The 26,317-nt window shown below is 42.5% G+C and overlaps 1 protein-coding gene across 9 annotated transcripts in view; it reads left to right on the plus strand.

Moving 5' to 3' along the window:
• The window catches only part of LOC147031974 (transcription factor RFX3-like), a 248,527-nt gene that overhangs the window by 145,072 nt on the left and 77,138 nt on the right, over nucleotides 1-26,317 (plus strand). For all 9 annotated transcript variants that reach the window (XR_015050987.1, XM_085853483.1, XM_085853487.1 and 6 more), the window contains 3 exons: nucleotides 20,707-20,826; nucleotides 21,348-21,460; nucleotides 21,698-21,816. Coding sequence is in view for 8 of the 9 variants with exons in the window: in XM_085853483.1 (XP_085709609.1) it covers nucleotides 20,707-20,826; nucleotides 21,348-21,460; nucleotides 21,698-21,816 (352 nt within the window). In the remaining variant the exon portion in view is untranslated. The remainder of the gene's footprint in view (nucleotides 1-20,706; nucleotides 20,827-21,347; nucleotides 21,461-21,697; nucleotides 21,817-26,317) is intronic.

The following is a 26,317-nucleotide window of genomic DNA, read 5'->3' on the forward strand; positions in this document are numbered from 1 at the left end:
GAACGGGCCTTTGCTCTTTCGAGAGTTGATGCTCTTTTAAGAGCCCGTCCATTCCTCAGCGTTGGCGATCTCTCTCCGGCTTTCTCCACCGACTCGCAGTTCTGCGCGGCACAGCAGGCTTGGCTGCGCTCCGACGACCCTGACCGCCCTCCACTGGACTCGAACCTGCTGGCTTCTTCCGACTCGACGCCAGCTCGACTCCAGACTTACACTCTCTGCAGCTCCCCGACAGACTGACTGCTTGGCGTTCAGCGCACCTTTATATGGGGTCCGCGAGTGAGTTTGATCTCTCACCCCTCACCTCTCACCCCCCTTTTGCGATTCTGATCCAATCTCTTCGTGAAATGCGGAGAGAGTGGACGTGGTCGAAATCATCAACCACGCGGAAGTTGCAGGAATCATCAGCCGTGGAAAGCGGACGTTGTGGAAATCATCAGCCCCCGCTTCTGTTGGCGGAGATGCCGCTCTTCCGTGGGATTCGCCGTGGCTGGCGAAAAGATGGCGGCGTAACGGAGATGAAGGTGAGGCGATGTTGTGGTTGCTTTGTGGTGGAGATGGCGTGGTTGTTGAGAGGCGGTTGTGGTTGGTGAAGTAGTGGTTGTGGTTGTTGAAGTAGTGGTTGTTCCAAAATACAGACAGCAAAAGAATAATGGCTGACTCAAAGATCACGACCCGGTTACACAAATAATTCCCTTTAGACCTCGGTGGGGAAATCTAATCTGAACACAGACTTATCGACATAACTGATCTCTGGGAAGCCTGAATGGTGTTCTGTGAATTTCCACAACCGTAACAGTATGTTTAATGTGTTTGCAAATTGCGTGCCAAACTAGCCATTTCTTAACCGTTTCATTGGAGTGCTTGCGTGAGTGCTTAAGCTACTTGGTGAGTGCTCTCAAAGCTGCTAGGTTGTTCATTTCGGTAAAAGTATCTGTGCTGTCAAGGGAACATCGATTATACAGACGTACATTTCCGCCTGTGTTGGGCCCTGTGATGCCATGCGGTTGGTGCCTCGGGAGGTGTCTCATCTGCTGAAAATGTGCAAATTTATTTTTACAGGGGATGTTTAACCTTTATGCGATCTGATATAACCCACCCCTCACTTCGACATCGATATATATATACATATATATATATATATATATATATATATATATATATATATATATATATATATATATATATATATATATATATATATACCAGAGAGTTGGTGTCAAAGCCACCCAATGCTTGCCTGTTTATACATTTATCGTTTTTAAAAAACTAGTCTAATAATATTTTTACAGCGCGTGCGCTGTATACAATTGCACCGAGTTTGAAATATCCCCGGTGTCTACCACATCTACCACGTCTTCGGTGTCCCCTGCCCCCCCCCCCCCCCACGTGCCTCAAGACAGCCAATGACGGCCGTCCGGTAGATGCAGTACGTAACCTAGACGGAAATAGCAGGAATTGACGAAAATACCCGAGTATTTCAATGGAAATTTGTGAAACTAATGTGTTATATATGTGAAAACCATTTAATTTATTGCTTGACAGGAAAAAAAAAACAAGAAATGTGCCCCTCTCATGTACGAACGAACGAAAGACGTCATTTCCGCCCACCATCGCATTTCGCGCCGATCGCCAAACGCTAAGTTCTTCTTATTTTACATCATTTTTTTGTGGCCTCCTGCCACGCTGCATCGAACGATTTCATTCCTTCTGTTATATATATATAAAGGTGCTTATCATAATAATAACAAGATTTTTACATTTCAAATATGAAGTACGCTTTTTAATTGTTTTTCAACTGAAAAAACATAAATTGCATATTTTAACATTAGTGTACTCATTTGCTTTACCACACGCACTGTATTGAAGGATTTCACTTGTTTATAAAGCATTGCAGTGAAGTCTGATCCAAATAATTTTAAAGCAATATACTGTATGTATTTGTATATTGTAATCAGTAAAAAATAGTGTGGTGGATAAAAACATTAGAAAGGAAATAACTTGCACCAAAAACTTAGATTCTCACGCTCACGCCCAGGGTATCGCTATAGCTCTCTGTTCTTCGAACAGGCGAGCGAAAGACGATAAGGTCCATCCGACCATGTGTTTACCATGATCTGGTTGTGAAGGAGGAGGAGGAAGAGATTGGGACCATACTCTGTGCAGAGCGTTGGTGCTGCCGAAGCAGTCTCCTTGGCTATTGGGAACAATCCTGGACGGGTCGCCACTCCGACACAGTATACCAGCATGCTGGCACTCATTTTGCCGACCTCGGAAGGATGACAGGCCTAGTTCACCCCACCTGGTATTAATTCAACAGGTGAGCGGGATTTTAACTCAGGACCCTTGGATCCAAAGTTCACCACCCTAACCATTAAGCCAACACCAGGCATGGTTGTGAAGGCAGAGAGCATAGATCGCCATTTTGTGTTCAAGGCCTTGATATATTTTTCAATTTTATTTTGCTAATTTCCCACTTGAATTCCTCTTTCAAAGAACTCTGTTTCAAGGTATATCCTTGTGTTTATCATTTTTATGTATATAAACTGTATTACTATAACGGAAGTGTGTGTGTGTGCATGTGAGTTTGGTTGGTATCTCCATATATGTGTTCCTGAAAGTGGAATGGAGCCCTCCAAGGGGTGTGTGTGTGTGTTTGTGTGTGTGTGTGTGTGTGTGTGTGTGTGAGTGTGTGTCGTTGATTGGTATCTACATATGTGGGTTTCAAAATGTGGAATGGAGTCCTCCCAGGGTGGGCTTAAAGCATCCACCTTTATTTCGGTAAGGGGTCACGATTCATGGACCAAGCAGTGCAGTTTTCTTTTCTCAAAGTATCATGCCGAGGGTTCTCTTCTGGATCCTTGCTGAGCCTCGGTCAGGTCAGGTCGGTCAGGTATGGGAGCATGCGCCAGAGCAGCGCGTCGCTGCGTCCACTTTCCACTGGTACTCCAAGGGCCTCCGTCTGGCCATCCCCCAGGCAGATTTCTGGCCGATCTCCATCTCCTTGAGATGCTGATTAACCTGCTGCAACCACGAGGCACGTGGTCAGCCATTGGCCTCCTCCACTCACGAGGCTCCTTCGCTGAGAGAATCGGATGAGCAGGATTAGCATCAGGAAAACGAGCCACTTGTCCATACAGCCGCAACTGACACTCACAGACTATGCAGGTAACAAATCTCATTTGAGTCTCTCTCACCAACCGCTCGCTGGATACAAAGTCTGACCAGCGAGAGCCAAGGATTCTCTGAAGAGACCTGGTATCAAATTAATTAAGTCTCCATCTCAGATCCCTGGTCAGAGTCACATCCATAGAGCAAGATTGGAAGCACCAAGGACCTGAAGACTTGGACTTTCGTCCTCCCGCACAGGTACCAGCAGCGCCACACCCCATGATGCAGTGAATCCATGACTCCCCAGTCCAACCGAGACATCTGTTGACCTCTGGCTCACAGCCAGCAAAGACGTGAATATCACTGCCAAGGTAAGTGAATCTCTCCGCGACCTCAGTATCGTCGCCACAAACAGGCACAGACAGGAAAGCAGCATCCAATATGTCATTGAAAGCCTGGATCTTAGTTTTGACCCAGGAAACACGTAATCCCAGTGGCTCCGACTCTTCATTCAGCACCTTGATAGCCACCAAAAGGATATCTCGAGTCTCCGCAAACATGACTGCATCATCTGTGAAATCAAGGTCAGAGATCTTGACATTCCCAAATGATTCACCACAGCTTGATTTCTCCAACATCCTCCCCAGAATCCAGTAAATACAAGTGCTGAAAAGTGTGGGGGCCAGGACACATCCCTAACGAACTCCAGTAACAACTGGAAATAAGTCAGAGATGGTACCACCACACTTCACAGCACTCTCAGTACCAGAGTAGAGTTCAGACATCAGATCGGTCAGTTGTGGTGGCACCCCATGAAGACCAAGAATCCTCCAGAGGACATCCCGATTCACTGAATCAAACGCTTTGCAGAGATCAATATAGGCTGCAATCTGCTCCTGCCAAAACTCTCGTCTGCATTCGGTGAGGACCCGAAGAAAAAGGATACGGTCAATCGTTGACCTCTTTGGTGTAAAGCCTGACTGCTCTGGACGCTGGTGCTCAAGCAGATGGTGGCTAACCCGATCAATAATTATTCGAGCAAAGACCTTGCCCGGCACTGAGAGCAGCGTCACCCCTCGGTAGTTGTTGCAGTCTTGGCGATCACCCTTCCCTTTACAGAGAGGGACAACAAGGCCCCTCTTCCAGTCAGTTGGGATGATGCCCGTGTTCTAGGCAGAGCACAGAACTGCATGCACCGACATGAGTGCATCATTTCCACCAGCCTTGAGAAGTTCAGCATGGATGCCACAGATCCCTGGAGCTTTACCCCGTTTCAACCGGTTCACCGCAGCCTGTTTCCACAAACGAAGGTGGACCACAGTTGATTGAAGGGTCAGCAATAGGGATTGTAACACCCCTGACATCCAACTCGACAACTGGTGGATCAGCCTGATGCAGCCGCTTAAAGTAATCGGCCCAGCGGGCCTTCACTTTGGACTCCTCTGTCAAGAGCCTACCACCCTCTGCTCTCACTGCAGTACACTGAGGAACGGGTTTGGAAGAATGCAATGCGTGAATTCCCCTGTACTCAGGAAGAGAAACACTTGACCACAGGTAATGTTCTACCCCCTCACAGATTCCTCACACATAGGCCTCCTTGTCCACCCTTCGTGCAGGTGTCGTTTTTCGCCTCAGCTCTGTCATTCAGCCTGGCCCTCTGGGCAATGGTATCCAGTGTCCCTTGAGAGACAAAATTCTTCTTCTTCGCCCTCCGATGAGTTCCAAGACATTGTCCGGCAGCATCAAGGACGGTGGTCTTGAAGGCACTCCACAACTCTTCAGGATCCCACAAAGCACCCAGACCGCCAAATCTCTACTCTTCCTGTTCGCAAACTCCTCAGCTACCCAATCATCCTTGAGCTTGCCAACATCCAGCCTCGGCTGGGAGGTACCATTTTCCTGGATTTAAGCTGCATCTTCAGAGTTGCTTCAACAAGCCTTTGGTCAGTATTGAGGAGCTGAGCACTCCGGTACACCCTGCAGTTCTGGATCATCATCCAGCGACCATCAACGAGCACATGGTCAATCTCCTTTGCCACACCGCCAGCGTTGAAATGTCAAGTCCAGCGATGAGCCTATGGGTGCTGAAACCATGAACCAGCCACCCGAAGTCCATGACTTCTTGCACAGTCAAGGAACTTTGTGCTATTCTGGTTCACCGTTCCAGACGCATGAGGACCAACACACGTCTTATAACCATCCCCATCAGCTCCAGTCGTTGCATTGAAATCCCCCAAGACGAGAAGAGTATCTCACCTGGGGCACTGATCAACCACAGACTGGAGCGTGGAATAGAATGGATCCTTCACAGTGAGATCACTCGCCTCAGTCAGCATATTCACAGACCAAGGAAATGACACCCAAGGAGTGACGAATCATTAGTCTCATAATACGCTCGTTGACCGGTGTTACCTCAATTTTCATTGGAGTCATCTTATTGGACACAGCTACAGCCATTCCTTGGGCATGGTAACCATTAGAGCGACCAGACCAATAGTAGGTGTAACCACCCGTCATGATCTCGCCGCAATCCGGTCTCCGAACCTCAGAAACTACTGCAATACCGATGTCCAACCGCTTGAGCTCAAATGATAACAGAGACAGGTGATCATCCTCTCTTAGGGATAGGACATTCCATGCACCCACCCGAAGGGACCGCCTCAGGTTAACCCAAGGAGACCGCCGTCTGGTTGACGACACCTCAGCACCACTCCGACACTCTCCCACAATCTAACCCGGGAATGTTACCCCGTGGTTCCCCTCCTATCATCAAGGATTGGGGGTCCCGAAGGCTTTGCCCCAATCCCGTCATTCGGTGAGCTGCCCTGCAAAGGAAGCTGCACAGGAGGTACTCCATCGGAGTGGGTTTTCAGATTTTTTTTAATGCTTTTCGAATGTTTTGCGGAATGAAGGGTTTTATGGTGGCCGGAGTGCAAATCCTGCCACCAACCTCCCAATCAAAAGTAACCCAACCACAGGAGGACATACGCAGACGCCGTTGGGCACTAGATATGGATGGCCGTTGGCTCACAAGGAGCTCCTCTGCCCTTTGGAGAGGTGGGTTGTCCCCCAAAATATGTTTGCTTTCTTCTCAGACTACACACGCAATTTCCCAAACTGCACACGAAATTCCAATGAAACTTGACCACCATATTCCTCACCCATGATGTACCAAAGTTTGTTCATGACATGATAAAAAATTGGGGCCAAAGGGGTTCTCCGGGGGGTTGCCCCCCAAAATATGTATTTGCTTTCTTTTCTGAAACTACACACACAATTTCGATGAAACTTGACCACAACTTTTCCATCTTCCCATACATTGGGACCGTACTCTGTGCAGAGCGTTGATGCTGCCTAAGCAGTCTCTTGGGCTATTTGGCACAATCCTGAATGGGTCGCCACTCCGATACAGGATACCAGCACGCTGACACTCATTTTGCCGACCTCAGAAGGATGACATGCCGAGTCGACCCCACCTGGTATAGATTCAACAGCCAAGCGGGATTTGAACTCAGAACCCTGGGATTCCAAGCCCAACACTCTCGCCATTAAGCCAACACCAGGCATACCACAACCTTTATCACTTGTCATGTACCAAGGTTTGTTCATCATATTAAAAAACACATCCAGAGGTATTTATATTACTTTCTTCACCATTATATACTCTATGTTGTTGGTCATCCGTGCCAACCAGTGGTTGCCTGGTTATCTTATCCAGCCACTACTAATTGAGCATCCAGGGTTATTGCCCCAATGTTTTATATCTCTGTGAGGTTCTTTGCCATCATTCCTGTAGGTCCAGCTATCACTGATACAACTTTGGCATTCTTCAGCTTCCAGGATCTTCTCACTTCATTCTCGAGGTCTTGGTGTTTAGTCATTTTCTTAATTTCTGCATCGTTTAGTCCAAAATCACTGCTATTTGTACCTCAATCAACAATGCCTTCTTCTCTTTTTTGTACTTAAGTTTTATATGTGGCCGCAACGCTTTGTTTTCGATGTTCATGCTGCTCAATTGGATCATTAGGTCGTACGTGAGCGGGAGGTACTTGCATGTTTTAAGTGATTACTTTTGGTTCATTTTCCCACAAATTTTCTGGAACTGGGACATCAAAGTTTTTGCAGATGTTCCAGCGGATTACTTTACAAACTCTGTTGTGTCATTGTGTGTGCAGCTGTTCTGACATGAGTTTGTTTTTGTGTGTGTGTTCGGTCATTAAGCATAACATATCATTTTCTTCGCGAACCCCACCTCGACCCCTCACCTTTCTCTCTTCTTTTTATTTTCTTCATTATCTCTCTCTCTCTCTCTCTCTCTCTCTCTCTCTCTCTCTCTCTCTCTCTCTCTCTCTCTCTCTCTCTCTCTCTCTCTCTCTCTCTCTCTCTCTCTCTCTCTCTCTCTCTCTCTCTCTCTCTCTCTCTCTCTCTCTCTCTCTCTCTCTCTCTCTCTCTCTCTCTCTCTCTCTCTCTCTCTCTCTCTCTCTCTCTCTCTCTCTCTCTCTCTGTCCTCACACCCCTCCCTCCCATGGTATCGCAACGTTTGGTGAGGCATAGCTCTACCCACCCCCCGCCCCCTTCCTAGCTTCCTCCTGCCTCTTCTCTCTCCTCTCTTCCTCTCTCTCCCTCCCATCCCTCCTCTCTGAGCCCCTCTTTCATACCCCCGTCAGAGAAGCAACGGATTGTATTTGCTCATATATATATATATATATATATATATATATATATATATATATATATATATATATATATATATATATATATATATATATATATAAACAGGGTGTCTCAAAAGTCACCTCTGGATTTGGAAATTAATTAACATTTCTGTTTTTTTTAATAATTTATGATTATTTTTATACCAAAAAAATTTCCAAAATGGAGATAAATTTGCTTTATTTATGAAAAATGATGCAGCTTCGATGTCCTCCATTTTCGGCTTCACAGAAACCGGCTCTTTCGACAGCATTTTCCATAACAGCGGACAATAACTCTGGCTGCAGCCCTCAAATTTCTGCACAGATGTTGTTCTTGAGCTGCTGAATTGTATGGGGCTTATTGATGTATAACCTCAGGTAACCCCAAAGAAAATAATCGGGAGGCATCAAATCAGGAGAACATGATGGCCAAGAAATTTTTGAATTTCGCGAAATTATTCGGTGTCCAAAAATTTGCCTTAGAAGCTCCACCATGGCTCGTCCTGTGTGGGCAGTGGCTCCATCTTGTTGAAACCACATCTCAGGTTTATCCTTCAATGCAGGATGCACAAAATTCTCGAGCTTGGCTCGATACCGCTCACTAGTGACCGTCGTTGAACTGCCATCTTCATTTTCAAAAAAGTAAGGGCCGATAATCCTTTCTGACGTTACACCACACCAGTGGTCTCAGTTCCTTCCATAAAGCTCGGAACAAGTGTATATCTACATTAAGGAGAGCCAGAAAACAACATCTTTCTAATCTCAAGTCTGAACTCTCAAACCTCTCTCCCTCCTCAAAATCCTGTTGGCATCTAACCAAATCTGTTTCTGGTGTATGTTCCCCCTCCATCCCTCCCTTACCTCAAATAGCCGCACTGCTGATACCGCACGTGAAAAAGCTGAATGTCTAAACTTGGTGTTTGCAGCTAAATCTTGTGTCCAAAACCCATCACTTTCTCTACCCACCTTACCCAGTCGCACCCAACTGTCCCTGGACTCTGTGTCCTTTTCTCCTGACAAGGTGGAGAGCTTGCTGTCAAACCTCGACTCAGATTCTGCAACCGGTCTAGACGGCATCAGCCCACGTGTCCTCAAAGCCTGCTCTTCTGCTCTTGCTCACCCTCTCTCTGTTCTATTCACCCTCTCATTTGCTCAAGGTCATCTAACCATCTGCTTGGAAATCAGCAAACATCACTGCCCTGCACAAAAAAGGTGCAAAACCAGATCCCTGCAACTACAGACCAATCAGCCTTCTCCCAATCATCAGCAAGGTTATGGAATCCATCATTGCTTCAGACATTAAATCCTTCCTCTTCTCCAATGGCTTAATTTCCGATCATCAATTTGGTTTCAGACCAGGTCACTCTACCCTGGATATGCTGCTTCTGCTCTCTCAACAATGGATGGAGGTACTCAATGCCAGACACGAAATCTGAGCCGTATCCCTGGACATATCACGTGCTTTTGACACGGTCTGGCTCCCTGCTTTACTCACCAAACTCTCTTCCCATGGTATCCAAGGCCATCTCCACTCATGGCTCGCAGACTTCCTCTCCTGTCGCAGTCAACGTGTGGCCCTAAATGGAGTTCTTTCATCCCCTCTTCCTGTCCAGGCTGGAGTTCCTCAAGGTAGCGTTCTGGGCCCTGTTCTTTTTCTGGTTTTCATCAATGATCTCTCCGACTCTCTGGAAAATCCTCTATTTCTCTTTGCCGACGACTCCACCCTCTGCCGTACCATCTGTCATCCCTCAGACCGGCAAGCAGCAGCTTCTTCGCTCACTGCAGATCTGGATAAAATCACAAACTGGTCCAACACGTGGAACATGCCTTTCAATCCGGACAAATCTCACACTCTCACTGTGTCTCTTCGAAAGGACCATTTAGAAAACCCACCCATCCACTTTCTCAACAATCCTCTGGAAGAAGTCCTTTCTTTCAAGCTTCTGGGTCTCACTATCTGCCATGACCTTTCCTGGGAAAGCCACATTTCAAACCTCGCCTCCAAAGTCAGTCGCCCACTGGGAATCCTCCGTCGTGCAAAGTCCTTCCTCGGCCCACCTGAGCTCCTGACCACTTACAAAGCTTTCGTCCCCATCCTGATGGAGTACTGCTCTCCTCTCTGGGCTGGTGCTCCTGCCTCCCACCTTTCTTGGCTTCACGCTGTAGAAACCATGGCATTTCGGATCATCGACATCTCCCGCAATGAGGCTGAGTCTTTGGGCCTCTCTCGCAATCACCGCAGATTGGTCGGTGGTCTTTCTGTCTTCTACCGTCTCCTCTCCCACCATGCCCCCCCCCTGCTCTCTCTGCGATTTGTCCCCACCTACCTTTTTGGTAAAACTGTTCCAACTGTATTTTGGTAAAACTATCAAAATCACGAATCACTGCTCACCTTCACTCTTTCATTCCTATTTTTTCCCGCCTTTGGAATAAACTCCCTCACTCCATTCTTTCCCATTCTTCCCTCCAGGCTTTCAAAACAGCTGTTCACCACCACCTCTTATCATCCCCCATCCAAATCCTCGATCTTTTCTACCCCCGATAATCCACCCAAGCCTACTTCCTTCAAATTCCCTGCTTTCCTTCCTGAAAGTCCCTGTAATGTCCATCTTATATTCCCCATGTTCTCCGTCCCATCCCTCTCCCTTCCACAGATCTCCTCATGTGTCTGTTCCCCACTGTTTTGTCCCTCCCACTCCCGCCCCCCTTGATGTGCATTGTGTGTTAGCTCTCACACGAGCCTTGACAAGGTATACAAAAAAACCACATCTCAGTTTTATCCTTCCATGCAGGATGCACAAAATTCTCGAGCATGGCTCGATACCGCTCACTGGTGACCGTCGTTGAACTGCCATCCTCATTTTCAAAAAAAGTAAGGGCCGATAATCCTTTCTGACGTTACACCACACCAGACAGTGCATTTGAGAGGATGCAACTCACGTTGATGAATACTCCTAGGATTCTCCAATCCCCAGAACCTACAGTTCTGCTTATTCACAAAACCGTTCAAATGGAAATGACCTTCATCGCTCATAATCAGTTTATGAACAAATTCGTTTTCTTCATTGACCAACCTCTGAATTTGGACTGAGTAATTTCAGCGTTGTCGATGATCAGTCGGTTTCAACTTTTGCACTTTGTAAGGGTACAGGTACAAATCGTTTCTTAATATGCGATACAGTGACATCCGAGACATCCCCAACTGGTCAGAACGTCTGCGGATCAATGTTCCTGGTTCTTCTTGAACACTGTCCAGTACACGTTCACGATTAATATGCGAACGGACTGAACATGGTCTTCCAGATCGTGGAAAGTTACTGACTCACCCATATTGCTGAAAACGTTGAATCAATCCGACGAATCATGAAATCTGAAGGTGGTTTTCTGGCATTGAAGTGTCGGCAGTATGCTCTTTGGGTGAGAATAATTGATTGATGAAATTTAAAATAAAATTCCACGATTTTGGTTCTTTGTTCAGTTGTGAATTTTTCCATGCGTAATTTCCAAATGTTAATCTAAATTCTGAAAAGAAAAGAAAAACAAATTATTTAAAAACAGAATGTTATTTAATTTCTAAATCCCTAGGTGACTTTTGGGACACCCTCTTTTATATATATATATATATATATATATATATATATATATATATATATATATATATATATATATATATATATATATATATATATATATATATATATATTAGGGTGGTCCATGATCAATATGAAAAATATAAAGTTGTCTGAATGTTCCTTCCACGTGGCTTGTTTTTGTTCACTATGATATCCTTATTTGCCTGTGAATTGGTGTGGTCCTACGATAACGTTTAGCGGTCGCTCAAAGATGAGGATTTTTGGCTGATGAGTGAAATTTGCATCATTTTGAGATGGATTGTTGGTAGTCCTGCTTGCCCCCCCCCCCTGCCAAACCAGCAGTGTAGTGGTGCTTCCGTTACAGCGATGGAAGGGGGTGGCAGCACGAGCGGGAACGGTGAGGGTGGTTGGTTTTAGACTCGCGTGTCTCGAGCAGCCGCACTCTTCAATAATATATTGTGCTGATCATGTGATATTTTTTGGTCCATCATTTCTTTCAATTTCTTTGGCTTTGGTTGAGTGATGGCGTTGAAGCCAGGACACCATTCTTCTTCCGAAAGCTGGCTAATGGGAGCATCGATATCACAGCTTTCTGCCGGAAGATTGCCACGTGGACTGGATGTTCTACGCCTCTTACAATTCCACCATGTTACCGAGAAAAAGACTCCTGCTGAGAGTTATAGAATCACGTGTTGTGAAGTGATTGAGGTGTGGAGTAGAGCGAGATTGCCCACGCAACGTCCGGATGCATGCATACGTAAGCTGAAAAAGCTCCACGAGAGATATCTAAAACTAAAGAAAAATCGCAAAAGGGACAACGACACTGGTGAAATGAACAATGATCTATTTCTCTCAGACCTGGAGGAGTTATTCGACGTAGTGACAGCCAATGCATTGTCGGAAATAGTGATCAGTGCCGACCGTGACTTCCTGGAGCGTCAGCGAGAGAGTGTGTTCTCTAGTAGCATGGCTGGAGCTGATTTAGTCACCCACTCTCGAGAGGAAAATAAACGAAAAAGAGACGAAAATGAAGACTTAGCTCGGCAACATTACACTGCAAGGGAAAGCCGCAAGCTGAAGGTAACTGAAAGCGAACTGCTATCGTCTACGTCAGGTGAATCTGTATCTTAAAGTCCGGAGGATGAATATATAGCTCCCTCAACGTCATCAGAGACCCCTGGCTGTAGTAAAACAGAAGCTCATTCGGCTACTTCATCCAATCCCAAACCAAAGAACATTTTCCGATCTCCGGATGTTGTAGCAGCGCTGGATCGCGTGAACTTGCCAGATCGCGGGGCTGTGTTCGTGGCCGGAGCTGTCGCCAAGGCCCTCGGTCATGATATCGGCGACATCACCCTATCACGGAGCTCTGTACGAGGTTCGCGTATGGAGGGACGTAGAGAAGCAGCTGCCGCCGAGGAAGACGACTTCTCCCTGAAAGGACCTCTTCTTCTCCACTGGGATGGTAAACTCTTACCAGATATTGATGGCTCAAAGAAAAATGTCAACCATATCACGGTGCTGGTTACTGGTAACGGAAAAGAGAAGCTATTGGGTGTCCCAACAGCAACCAGTGGAACAGGCGAACAGCAAGCAACTGCTTGCATTGATTGCATTGAAATATGGGGAGTCAAAGATCAGGTTCATGGCATTGTCTTTGATACTATGAGCAGCAATACCGGCCTATATCGAGGCGTTTGCATCAGACTAGAGAACTACATGGAGAAAGAAATCGTGTGGGTTGCATGTAGACACCACATGCATGAAATAGTTCTGTCGCATGCCAATGCCTGCACATTCGGTGGAACTTCTGGCCCCGACGATCTTCTGTTCAAACGCTTCCAGAAGAAATGGGCAGACTTGGATCATAACCAGTACGACGTGTGTACGGTTTTTGATGATCCAGTACTCGCAGAGCTGCGAGTGGAGATGTTGGATTATTTACCGATAGCAATCACCCAACAACAACCGAGGGACGATTACCTGGAATTGCTGAAGATATCTCTCCTATTCCTAGGTGGCGATGCGGATGGCGGATCCTTCAGATTCCGGGCTCCAGGAGCGATGCATCACGCTCGATGGATGGCTGAAGGAATATATGCTATAAAAATTTACTTGTTCCGCCATCAATTCAGACTGACAAAAAAGGAAAGCAAGAATATTCTGGACTTTGCCTTGTTTGTGAGCCTGGCGTACGTAAAATATTGGAACGAGGCACCCATTGGGGTCCAGGCTCCTTATAACGACATCCAGTTCATGAATTAGCTAAAACGTTACCCGGATCGGAAATTATCAGACAAGACAGTTAAAACATTCTCGAACCACCTGTGGTACCTGTCGGAACACTTGGTGGGGTTCGCCTTCTTCGACGATCGCGTGACCGAGGAGACGAAGTCGAAGATGGTCACCAATTTGTCCAGACCAAAAGCTGTCGAGTACCATCGACCAATTCCTCCATCAGACATGATTGCGGGGCCTGAACAAATCCCAGGATTGGTTACAGAACGAACGATGACCTTCTTCTCCCTGCTGGGTGAAAAAAGCCATGAAAAGGCCTCCAAATTCCTGAAGGTAGCGCCAAACGAGTGGGAGAGCCATCCCTGCTACACAGAGCTCCAGCAGGCATATAGGAGGCTGAAAGTCGTAAACGACACTGCCGAGCGCGGTATCCGACTCGTTCAGCAGTACAACGAGACATTCACGAAAGACGAGGAACAGAAACAATACCTACTCAGACTTGTTTCGAACCATCGCAAGGCCCTTCCTGAGCCATCAAAGACCCTTTTGATGAACTAGGCCGATGACAGGATAACGGACAGAGAAATGTGACATGTGTTATGACAGTGTTGTAGTGCAGAGTGCAGTGTGCTGCATCTTTTTATGAAACTTGTGGAATAATAAAGTGTTTGAAACAAAAAATCCAATATTCTCGAATGTTTTTTGATGTTTTGGTCAAAAGTTGACTTTCTGAGCGACCCCTAGTTATACACCAATCGCCATGAAATTTTGTAGAATAAATCCATAGTGGTAGTGGACAAAATCAAGCCTTGTGGACACGGGAAATCCAGAAAAAATATTTGTGGACCACCCTTTTATATATATATATATATATATATATATATATATATATAATACATGTATATATATATATATATATATATATATATATATATAATACATGTATATATATTTATTTATGTATATATTTATATATATATTTATGTATATATTTATATATATGTATATATGTATATATATGTATATATATCTTCTTCTTCTTCTTCCGGCTGCTCCCGTTAGGGGTCGCCACAGCGGATCATCCGTATGATCCGCATAGTGATTTGGCACATGTTTTACGCCGGATGCCCTTCCTGACGCAACCCTGGTCGCCTCTTACGACACAGGGATATGGTACACCGGATATGGTATTTAACCGGGGTATACACCGGCCCAGCGTACTGGCACTCATTTCGCCGACCTCGGAAGGATGACAGGCTGAGTCAACCCCCTGGTGTATTAATTCAGTGGCCCAACGGGGCTTGAACTCAGGACCTTTTGGATCCCAAGCCACTGCCCTAACCACTGCGCCAACACCAGGCTTGTATGTATGTATGTATATATATATATATATATATGTATATATATATGTATATATATATGTATATATATATATATATATATGTATGTATATATATGTATGTATATATATGTATGTATATATATATATATATATATATATATATATATATATATATATATATATATATATATATATATATATATATATATATATATATATATATATATATATATATATATGTATATATATATATATATATATATATATATATATATATATATATATATATATATATATATATATATATATATATATATATATATATATATATATATATATATATATATATATATATATATATATATATATATATATATATATATATATATATATATATATATATATATATATATATATATATATATATATATATATATATATATGTATATATATATATATATATATATATATATATATATATATATATATATATATATATATATATATATATATATATATATATATATATATATATATATATATATATATATATATATATATATATATATATATATATATATATATATATATATATATATATATATATATATATATATATATATATATATATATATATATATATATATATATATATATATATATATATATATATATATATATATATATATATATATATATATATATATATATATATATATATATATATATATATATGTATATATATATATATATATATATATATATATATATATATATATATATATATATATATATGTATATATATATATATGTATATATATATGTATATATGTATATATATATATATATATATATATATGTATATATATATATATATATATATATATATATATATATGTATATATGTATATATGTATATATATATATATATATATATATATATATATGTATATATATATGTATATATATATGCATATATATATGAATATATATATATATATATATATATATATATATATATATATATATATATATATATATATATGCACACACACACACACTGCCTATAAAAAGTACACACCCTTTCAAAATTTTCACCTTTTGTTGCCGTATGGCCTGCCTGGAATTAAGTTGCATTAAATCAGACTTTTTTTCCACCTTTATTTACACATCGTAACTCACAACTTCCAAGTGAAAAACAAATTCTACAAATTTCACCAAATTAATTTGAAATACAATACTAGAATATCTTGGATGGATACAGTAAGTGTCCACCCCACTTATAATAGTATTTGTAAATTATATCAGGTGCAACAAATCACCTTCACAATCACACACCAATTTAATTGGCTTCCATCTGTATCAAACTGTAGTGATTCTGATTATTTCAGAATATAAACAGCTGTTACTGTGGGTTTCCTCTGTTGAGTAGTGCATTTCACAGCAAAGATTCAACTATTAGCACCAAGGAAATTTCAAAAGGCCTCCGGGATAAAGTTGTGGAAAGGCACAGATCAGGGGATGGGTAAACAAATATGTCAAGGGCCTTGAATATCCCTTGGAGCAGAGTCAAGACAATCATAAAGAAGTGGAAGGAGTACAGTACCACCAAGACTCTGCCCAGATCAGGCCATTCTTCCAAACTCGATGACCTAGCAAGGAGTAGATGGATTAGAGAGGCCACCAACATGCCAACGGCAACTTTGAAAGAGCTACAGGACTTTATGGTCAATACTGGTCACTGTGTGCAAGTGACAACAATATCCCAAGCACTCCACAAGTCTTGGCTGCACGGTAGGGTGGCTAGAAGGAAGCCATTGCTCAAAAAAGCCCAACTTGAGTCCTATTTCAGGTATGCAAAAAAACCACTACGAAGATTCTGAAGCCATGTGGCAAAAAGTTTTGTGGTCTGACGAAACCAAGATGGAACTTTTTGGCCGAAATGCAAAACGTGATGTTTGGTGCAAAACCAACACAGCACATCACCCAAAGAACACCATCACCACCTGTGAAGCATGGTGATGGCAGCATCGTGTTATGGGAATGTTTCTCATCAGCAGTGACTGGGGCACCTGTCAAGATCGAAGGGAAAATTGATGGAGCAAAATGCAGAAAAACCCAAGAGGAAAACCTGCTGCTCTCTGCAAGAAAGGTGACATTAGGACGGAAGTTCACCTTTCAGTATGACAGTGACCCAAAGCACACAGCCAAAGCTACACTGGAGTGGCTGAGGAACAAAAAGATGAACGTCCTTGAGTGGGCCAGTCAGAACCCTGACCTAAATCCAATCGAAAATCTATGGCATGACTTGAATAGTGCTGTGCATCAACGCTCCCCATGCAAATTGACTGAGCTTGAACAGTTTTGTACAGAAGAATGGGAAAATATTGCCCAATCAAGGTGTGTAAAGTTGGTGGAGAAGTATCCCAACAGACTCACAGCTGTAATTGCTGTCAAATTGGCTTCCATTAAGTATTAACTCAGGGAGGGTGGACCCTCATCCAACCAAGATATTTCCCTCGCCGAAGGATTCGGAGAGGGTTTCTTTGTTTGTTTGTTTGTCCACACATAACTTTAGTGTTTTTCTCCGTAACCGCTTGTCGGATTGAGACAAAATTTTCACCATTGCTGCGACGACTCATGCAGAATGTTTTAATGATAATTATGATGTCATAGGTCACGTGGTGTGGCAGCCATATTGGAAAAACTTTGTACCTTTGTATCTCTGAAACCCCACCAAGGAAAAATTGAAACTTGGCACATAGCAAGTGCTCCTCATGGGGAATGTGTGATTTTTTTTTTTGACGACGTCATAGGTGCCCTCATTATAACGTCGTAATTGCATAATTGCATATGTAGAATGCCACATCGGATCAGTATGAAAATATTTGAGGGTCATCTTGGGATAAAATGGTCCACAAAATGTTGTTTTGATGATGCCGTTGGTTATGTGATTCGGCAGCTATATTGTTTTTTAACTTTCAAAAATCTTCTCTGAAATGGCTGGACATATTGAGGCAGAACTTTACACATTTGACCACCTGTCCATGAGGAAGAAAAAGTTCACACACATGATGTCTCTGGTCACATGGTTTGGCAGCCATATTCAATTTACCCTAAAACCTATAAAACATCTTCTTCTCCAGAACGACTGGACAAATCGAGGGGAAACTTCACACAAGTGTTGCCAAAGCTGTTGGTGTACAATAACCACTTAGCAAGTACTCCTCATGGGGAACGAGTGTGGTATTTTTATGACGTCATAGGTGCATTCGTTACGACGTCATAATTGCATATATAGAATGCTACATCCGATCAGTATAAAAAAAATTGAGGGTTATCTCTGGATAAAATGGTCCACAAACATTTTTGATGACGTGATCGGTCACGTGATTCGGCAGCCATATTGTTTTTTTGTTTCTTTTAAAATCCTTCAAAAATCTTCTCTGAAATGGCTGAAAAGGTCGAGGCGAAACAACACATATGACCATGTCATGTCATAGGCCTATCCATGAGGAACAAAAGGGTCACACATATAATGTCATAGGTCACATGGCTTTGCAGCCATATTGGATTTACCCTGAAACCTATAAGAATACACCACTCAAAAGAAGTCCTGGCGAGGGTTTGCAATCTCTGATTGCTCTTTTTCTTGTTTAGTTTTGTACTTTTAATTAATTTTCTGAAATTTGGGTTACGATGTGTAAATATAGGAAGAAAAAGTACACCTTAAAGGTGGATTTAATGCAATTTAATTCCAGGATATAAGGCAACAAAAGGTGAAAATTGAGAAAGGGGGTGTAGACTTGCTATAGGCACTGTACACACACACACACACACACACACACACACACACACACACACACACACACACACACACACACACACACACACACCAAAAACCCCTAATTTCACACTTGCACTTGCTTGTACAGATGACACTTGTGACTAAGAGATTGTGCAGCAGGTGCTGTGATGGGACTCGATCTGTGCACTGCTGCCTCATCAAGTTAGGGGGTTCAATTTGTGTTTATTAACGAGCTTAGTACGGTCATGATTAAACAATTTAACAGTATGTTGTCCTGATGAACTCTAACAAGAGTGAAATCTGGATCGACAACTCTGCTTTCATTTACTTGTAGGGGTTTTAAATCTTATTCTGCAAACACTTGAGTTTCACCCGGTTGCTACGCAAGTTTGGAGGTGATGTGTCGGCATAATTTGTGCACATGACATCAGCACCATGTCATAGGGTCAGGTGCGCTCCTTTCGTAATATATTTTTGTGGATGACAGGTGGCAGTATAGTCTGGAGGGAGACACATCACCTCTGAGCTGTCTTCCCTGGGTTTAGATCTTGTCCCAGATATAAACTGTCATACTGGTGTTTCACAAGCAGGGCAAGGTATCAATGTGTGATCCATCCTTCCGATTCCGAATTCCTGCCCCGACTTACTGGCGACCCATCAATGGTTACAACCCTTCCCAGAGAAACTGCTTCACCAGAAACTATGCACTGTATGGAGTATGATACACGAATGAGTGAATGAATATTTATTGAACATGAATGATCCAAACAGGAAACCCTACTTAAAAGGAGGACCAATCATCAATAATGCTTGTAATTAATAGCAATTAAAATCATAAAATTTCCACACCAGCCTAAATAAACTTTGTGAATGAAAGAGAGATGAAAGGATAAAGACATTTGGCAGGATCATCCCACATCACCCAGAGTGCAAAATAGCATTTAAATTGATTAATTGCGTAATTAAAATAAATAAAATAATAATCGTAAAATAATTTCTTAATTGGCTCATAGCATACTTCAACCCCCACTGTTTCATCCAAATCTGTAACTTTTTGAAAATGAATTTAATTAAAAAATGACTAATTAATTGATTAATCAATAAATCAAGAATACCCTTTTTATAGCCAAATCACTTGGTCATTGTCGTGTCCAAATATTAACTTCCTTGCTCAAAAGGTGCCTGAGATATTGCCCAGATGAGAAATAAAATAAATAATTAACAAATCGATAATAATTAAATTTCAGCTTCCGAGCTCAAAGGATGGCTGAGATATCGCCCGGACAAACAAATAAACAAACAAGCAAATGGAGTGAAAACTGAGTACGCCCTTCTGGTATGCGTCATCGCCGGGGAGGGACAGTGTACAAAAAGAGATTGTGGGAAAGAATTGTACAGGTTTAGATATTTTTTGAAGAATTCTTATTTATTTATATGCACTGCTATACAATCAGCACAACCACCACACAGCTTTGATTTATTTATTTAATTTTAATACTTTGCCAGCTCCACAAGCAACACATAGCTTTGAATTATTTATTTATTTATATCCATTTTTCCATCACCTCAGCTGACTTATCACCTGAATTATTTTTTTTATTTAGATTCCTTTTACCTTTTATCAATTTAACTTATTTAGTTATTTCAGTGTAAATTGTACACATCCCATTTTAAGATCTGGTTTGGGGATGTATCCTTGATGAGGACTTGCCTTGTGGTGTATATTTTTAAAGCCTTGTCTAATTCGATGTACTTTTTGGAGGGCAAATGTAACTAAATGATGGGCATTTATCTGTGGAGGTTGGGAAATGAAGGTGGTTTTGAAAGCATTTCTGATTTAAGTAATGTGTCTGGAGACTTGCCTGAATTAAAGGTAAATATGGCTGTTGTTTCATCTCCTATTTCCCCACTACAAACCCACAGTGGTAATTCCAAATACCACTACTATGGAATCCGCATCAAGGCATCATCAGTTCTCAACCGCATGCAGGATGACCACCAGCACTCTGCTTTGAGACAGCAGCCGCTCATCCACAAGCAGAGGTGAGCAGCACGGTAGGCCAAACAACACAAAAATGACTTGCAACGCCAAATTCTGTCATCACTGATGCCAATCCCCTGCAGCACTTTTTGGCTTGTCGCGGTGAAAATGAAATGCTCCTTGGGGGGGGGGGGGAATGATAGACATGGAACATTGTTGTGTTTCTAATTTTTACAATTCACTGTGTCCTCCAGCTCTTGTTTTTGTTGGAATTCAGAGTACTATAATCTTTCCCTTTTTATCCCCCGCCATGTGGCGGAAGGGGGATATTGTTATAAAGTGTTATAACACACAAAAATGCCAAAATTTAGTGTTAGATGATGTCTGTTTATATCTCACGTTTTCTGTGATACTGTCCTGCAATCCTATGATTCCTAATTTTTCTCTCATTTCAATTCACGTTTATAACCTAATATAATAAGTTCCTTTTCAAGTTATATCTAAGTGCCATCTGGCAAGTCACGTGATACCTCAATTCATCCGACATTTTTCTGATGAACCTTTTCCATGGCGTACTGCTCAGGTTCAAACCCCCACAGAAATCTGATGGAATTGGTGACGGTTCTAACATGGGCGGGCAGACTTCTGCTGAACAAAACCTTGTGGCCCAAACACAGCAGCACCAGCAGTTTTTGGGTATGGCAGCACACTGTGTAGCTGTTGGTAGTTTGTTAATTTGATGTTAAGTTTGGCAGATATTTTCATAAATCAATTGTATCAATACAGGCTGGTAATGCTTCACTGATATTCTCCACAAAAGTATGGTTTATCAACCATCTCATTGAAAATTGTGTGCCAAGCATTATTATATATTCTATGTTGTTACTGATTTCTGGCATTGACACTTATGGCCTTAAACTGCCATCTCTGCAGATGCATCACGTGCTCTTCCTCAATTTGCCGAAGTGGATCTGGGTGAAGCACCTTACCCCGAGGGAACATCTCCAGATCATGTTCACTCCCTTCAAACACTCTATCGCGAGCACTGTGAGGTGAGAACTTCAAATCTGAACCTTGAAGCACCAAGTGCCATTGCTACTTCTTTTTATTTTCAACATTGATCTAAGTAAGGCTCATGGAGTAGCTTAGACGCAAACCTCGTGCAGGACAAGGACAAAAAGAGATATTAATGTACTTTTATACGATTGACAACGACATAATAGTTTCAGTTTGAGAGCCGATCCAAGTGTTCTGTGATGATAATTTATCACAGACCTATATGGAAATTGTTGATCAATGTAGTGTTGTTTTTTTGTTTTTAAATCGTGAGTGAATGTTCGATCATATGCTAATCTGTGAAATTTTTAAGCTGAAGATTAAATTTTTAGCTGACCTCCAACTACCGAAATTTCAGTTTGCACTCGCCCAAAAAATAGATGATGATGAATGGTCACATAGGTTTGTAACTTAAGGCATTTTCTCATTCCATCAGGTTCTGCAAAGCAGAGTGTAGTTTTGGGGTCCCGTTTTTGGATTTCCATCATGTAAATTGCATGGCTCACGTTAAGAGGAGTAGTTCTGTTTGGTTGCATGGAGTCCTTTGATAATTTGATGACACTGATCAATTGTTAATTCATGAATTCATGGCCTGGAAGGGGAATCACACGCAAACTCAACCTCACCCAGGCTGAGTCGCCTGACTATCAGCTGAGGATGAAACACAATGTGGACAAAGGGGATGAACGCTCACTGCTGATGACGCATCTAGTCTGCTGTAACACCTGTTTGATTGGCTGTTTTTAATCCGTTAGTCACACCGAGGTCTGCCAAGATAACCCGATTTAAAAAAAAAAAAAAAAAAAACCTTTCTTGTTTTCTCTCACGCCTCATATTTATCAGGGAGGGGGAAAAAAAAAAGCAAAATGGCCATTCTCAAGTAGGGTGTACTTTTGCCATAGCTCACACTCTGCTCACCATTTCCTTCCACACCACCAACCCCCCATCTTTTTCCTCCTCGGCTTGTAAAACATTTTGTAAATTTTCTGCTTACTCTTCTGACAGAGTATCACATGGCTTTTAGTTCAACAAATACACCTTCATTCAGTTTTTTTTTAATCTACAAAGGTTTAGGCTCATGAGCTGAACAACAGAAGGTCAGCAGGTTTACAAACTACTAAGAGGTATGGAGGTGATGACGGACATACACGGAATTACAGAAAAATGAGTAACAATGGCCTGGAGAGGACGGAATGGGAAAGAAATGGGGTATGTAGAAAAGATCATGGATGTGCAAGGATGGGTGCTTGTGGTAGTGTTGGGCAGTACATTTGAAAGAATGAAGTGAGGAGGACAATACAGACAAAGGGAGACTAGGTATTCCACAGTCAGGAGAATAATGGGAAGAATGAGTGCAAGTGGGTAACCAGCCTGGACTTTGGAGGGTGAACAGGTGAGGGTTTCTTGAGGAACATGTGTGACCCAAGATGGCAGAGGAGGGCAGAGTGTCAGGAGGAGCAAGGTCAGATGTAATTTTGTATAAAATAGAGTGCCCACCAATTTGCTGCCAGTGGGCAAGTGACATTACTTGAGAATCTACCTCCTGCCATGAGATTCCACTGGTGCCGAAGGCCTTGCTTTTGACCTTCACAAGAGGAGCAAGATGGGAATCAGGAATAGTAGCCCAGAGTGGGGGAGCCATTCTTCATAAGGGGCTCAGAAATGCCTGAGCTCTCCATAAAATACCCAGATGGTGACTCTAGACTTTATTGCTAGTTTGGGAATATGACCCTCCCATGAAAGGCAGTTTGTAAGGCCAAGGAGCTTCAGGGGCTGTACCTCTTCCGGCTGTACCTCTATCCAAAAGTCAAAAGTGGATTGGATAGTTCAGTTGCTCATCATTGTGAAGAAATAGTGTGAGAGTACATGACTTGCCGGAATTGAATACCATGTTTCAACAATCTGACTAGTGGCTTATGTTATCCATCCATCCATTGGGACCATACTCTGTACAGAGCGTCGGTGCTGCCTAAGCAGTTTCCTGGGCAAACAGGCACAATCCTGGACGGGTTGCCACTCTGACGCAGGATACTCAAATGGCTCAATCATCCCAGCAAGCTGGCACTCATTTCACCGACCTCAGAAGCATGACAGGCTGAGTCAACCCCAATTGGTATAAATTTGATGGCCAAGCAGGATTCAAACTCAGGACCCTCGGATCCCAATTCCGCCACTCTAACCATTAAGCCAACACTAGGCTTATCTTATCCAGGTCTGAATAAATGGATTCAGCAGTGACCAGCCTTTCACAAGAGTGATGTATCATTCTACATAGGGTGGACAAATCGGCAAAATGATGAACGTGGTTTTCAAGAGAATCAGATGGATCATTGATTTGGTTCAATAATAATGTAGTTCCTATGAGGCTGCTTAATGTAACCCTCACCTGAAAGGATAGATCATAGGGGAATCATCAAGGGCTACTTCATTGTTTCTGCTCATAGGGGAAATTGCTCAAAATAAAGCCAACTTAGAAATCGAGGTTGGATTCCAGACAGTGTCTATTGCTTGAGAATTATCCAGAGAGATTGCCCCAACCTCTTGTTTGTAGTTTAGGCATCCGTGCACTGCTGTGGCAGAAGATGTAACATATTCAAGGTGGAATGGTCAGGTCAGCAGCCAAACTGGTTTTCAGATATTTGCGAGTTTGAAAACAGATAATGCCTGAGTGCCTGAACTCAGCTGCATTGCTGGACTCCATTACTTTGCTTTTGATGGAGAGAAGGTTGATTAGCCTGTAGTTGAGATGATCCATTTTGTTTCCTTTTTATGGATAGAAGTGAGGTTTGCAACTTTCCAAAATAGAGGAAGTTGCCCATCCAAGAAGGACCTGTGAAAGGAAGAGAAGAGAGGTTATCATAAAACTGATCCACAGTTCCTGAGGATTAGAGCACTTATGCCAGCAGGAGTAGTTGCTGCAAAGATGACAAACTAGATAAGAAACGACTCCACTATGGCATGGAAAAGTGCACATGTTGTCACGGAAAATATTGTCACGTCTGAAGCTCACTAACGTGTTATGCCCCAGCGCTGAAGGTCTTGGGCATGGCTCCATAGATTTCCGAAACGGTCCTGCACTGCGTTCACGTTAATTAATCTACTCTTTACCATTCCCCAAGATTGCCCAAATGGGAGAAAATTGACAGCAACATGTGTAGGAGGCAGATGGATTGAACGCATTTCTTACCCCAATAAAAGTTTATTTATCAAGAATATGGGGAAAAAGGTGGATGGGACAAGCAGTTTGGAACAAACAATGTGAATCAACAGACACAAAGAGGGAGAATGGAATATGCAAACTTGTATACAAGGAAATAAACAAAGAGCAAATCCTCATCCACACTCGGTGCCACAGATACGCACTTGAACAAACATTAACATTACAGACGAGGACTTCCTTTGGCGATGCGTGGAGTACAGGGCAATGGTGTAGCTCGGGAACAGTGTTCCCATTTCAGCCTTCCTCCCTAATCAGCGATGAAGTGAGCCCAAATGAGGAGAGAAACAAAACCAAAGGTGAACTTCTTCTCCCGAGAGTTCCACTCTGTACGTGGGTGTGTGTCTTGATTCAGCCCTTGTGGAGCCCCTTCCTTTGTCCATGCTCCACGGCCCTTCTTTTCGAGCTTCCCCCTGGTCTGCCCTCCATCCTCTTATTTTTGGTGCCTTTTCTTCACACTCTAGTCCTTTTCGGTCCCCTACCGTCCTTCTGAGAAGAGTTCTCCTCCAGGCTATCCCACCCACGGATCAGCCCTACAACATTGAGGCTCCTGTAATAGTGATGTGATTAAGGTTAAAAAGGCAAAGAGAACTGACTGTGGGGGCAGTGGGGCAACAGTAAGACGAAATGAGTAAGGGAATGGACGAACAAGCAAAGAGGAAAGAGAAAAGGGTAGGAAACACAGTTACCTGCAAATATAATAAAGATATAATAAAGTTTTTAAAAAATAATAATAATAAATTGGAGGGAGGAGTGCCATGCAGATGAGCAGATGAGGTTTATCATTGCCTTCAGAACATGGTATCTCGAAACGTCATATTTTGGAGAAACTCATTCGGATAGCCCATTGCTTCGTTCTGTTTTCCTTCAAACGTGCGTGCCAGTGGACTGGCCAAATACACTCATTTTAATGAAATGCCATTGCGTTTCCTCAAAATCCACGTGTTCAAATGGAATTTTACAAGCCATTCCAGGGGAGTGGTACATGCATGGTGACCGAAATTTTACCTTGCCAAAGACTAACATCTTGCAAAGTCTTCAGTTATTATTAACAATGTCCAACGTTCACATCCGATAGAACCCTGCAGTGTGGAGAAAGGTTTTACAAAAGGTTATTGAACCTTTTGTAAAAGCAGCAACATGACAACATTAAGGCTTGTACAACAATGAGGCTCAGAACCCAGAATTTTAATAAACTTTTTGTTATAGAACACTTCTATTTATTCCCGAAAGGGTTCGTTATCATGGTTTGTTATCCTTCTGCTCCTCCCTGCCATTTC

This window comes from Eptatretus burgeri, chromosome 2 (genome assembly GCF_056783735.1).
Source record: "Eptatretus burgeri isolate ZD-2024b chromosome 2, Ebu_testis_v1, whole genome shotgun sequence".
Taxonomy (NCBI): Eukaryota; Metazoa; Chordata; class Myxini; order Myxiniformes; family Myxinidae; genus Eptatretus; species Eptatretus burgeri.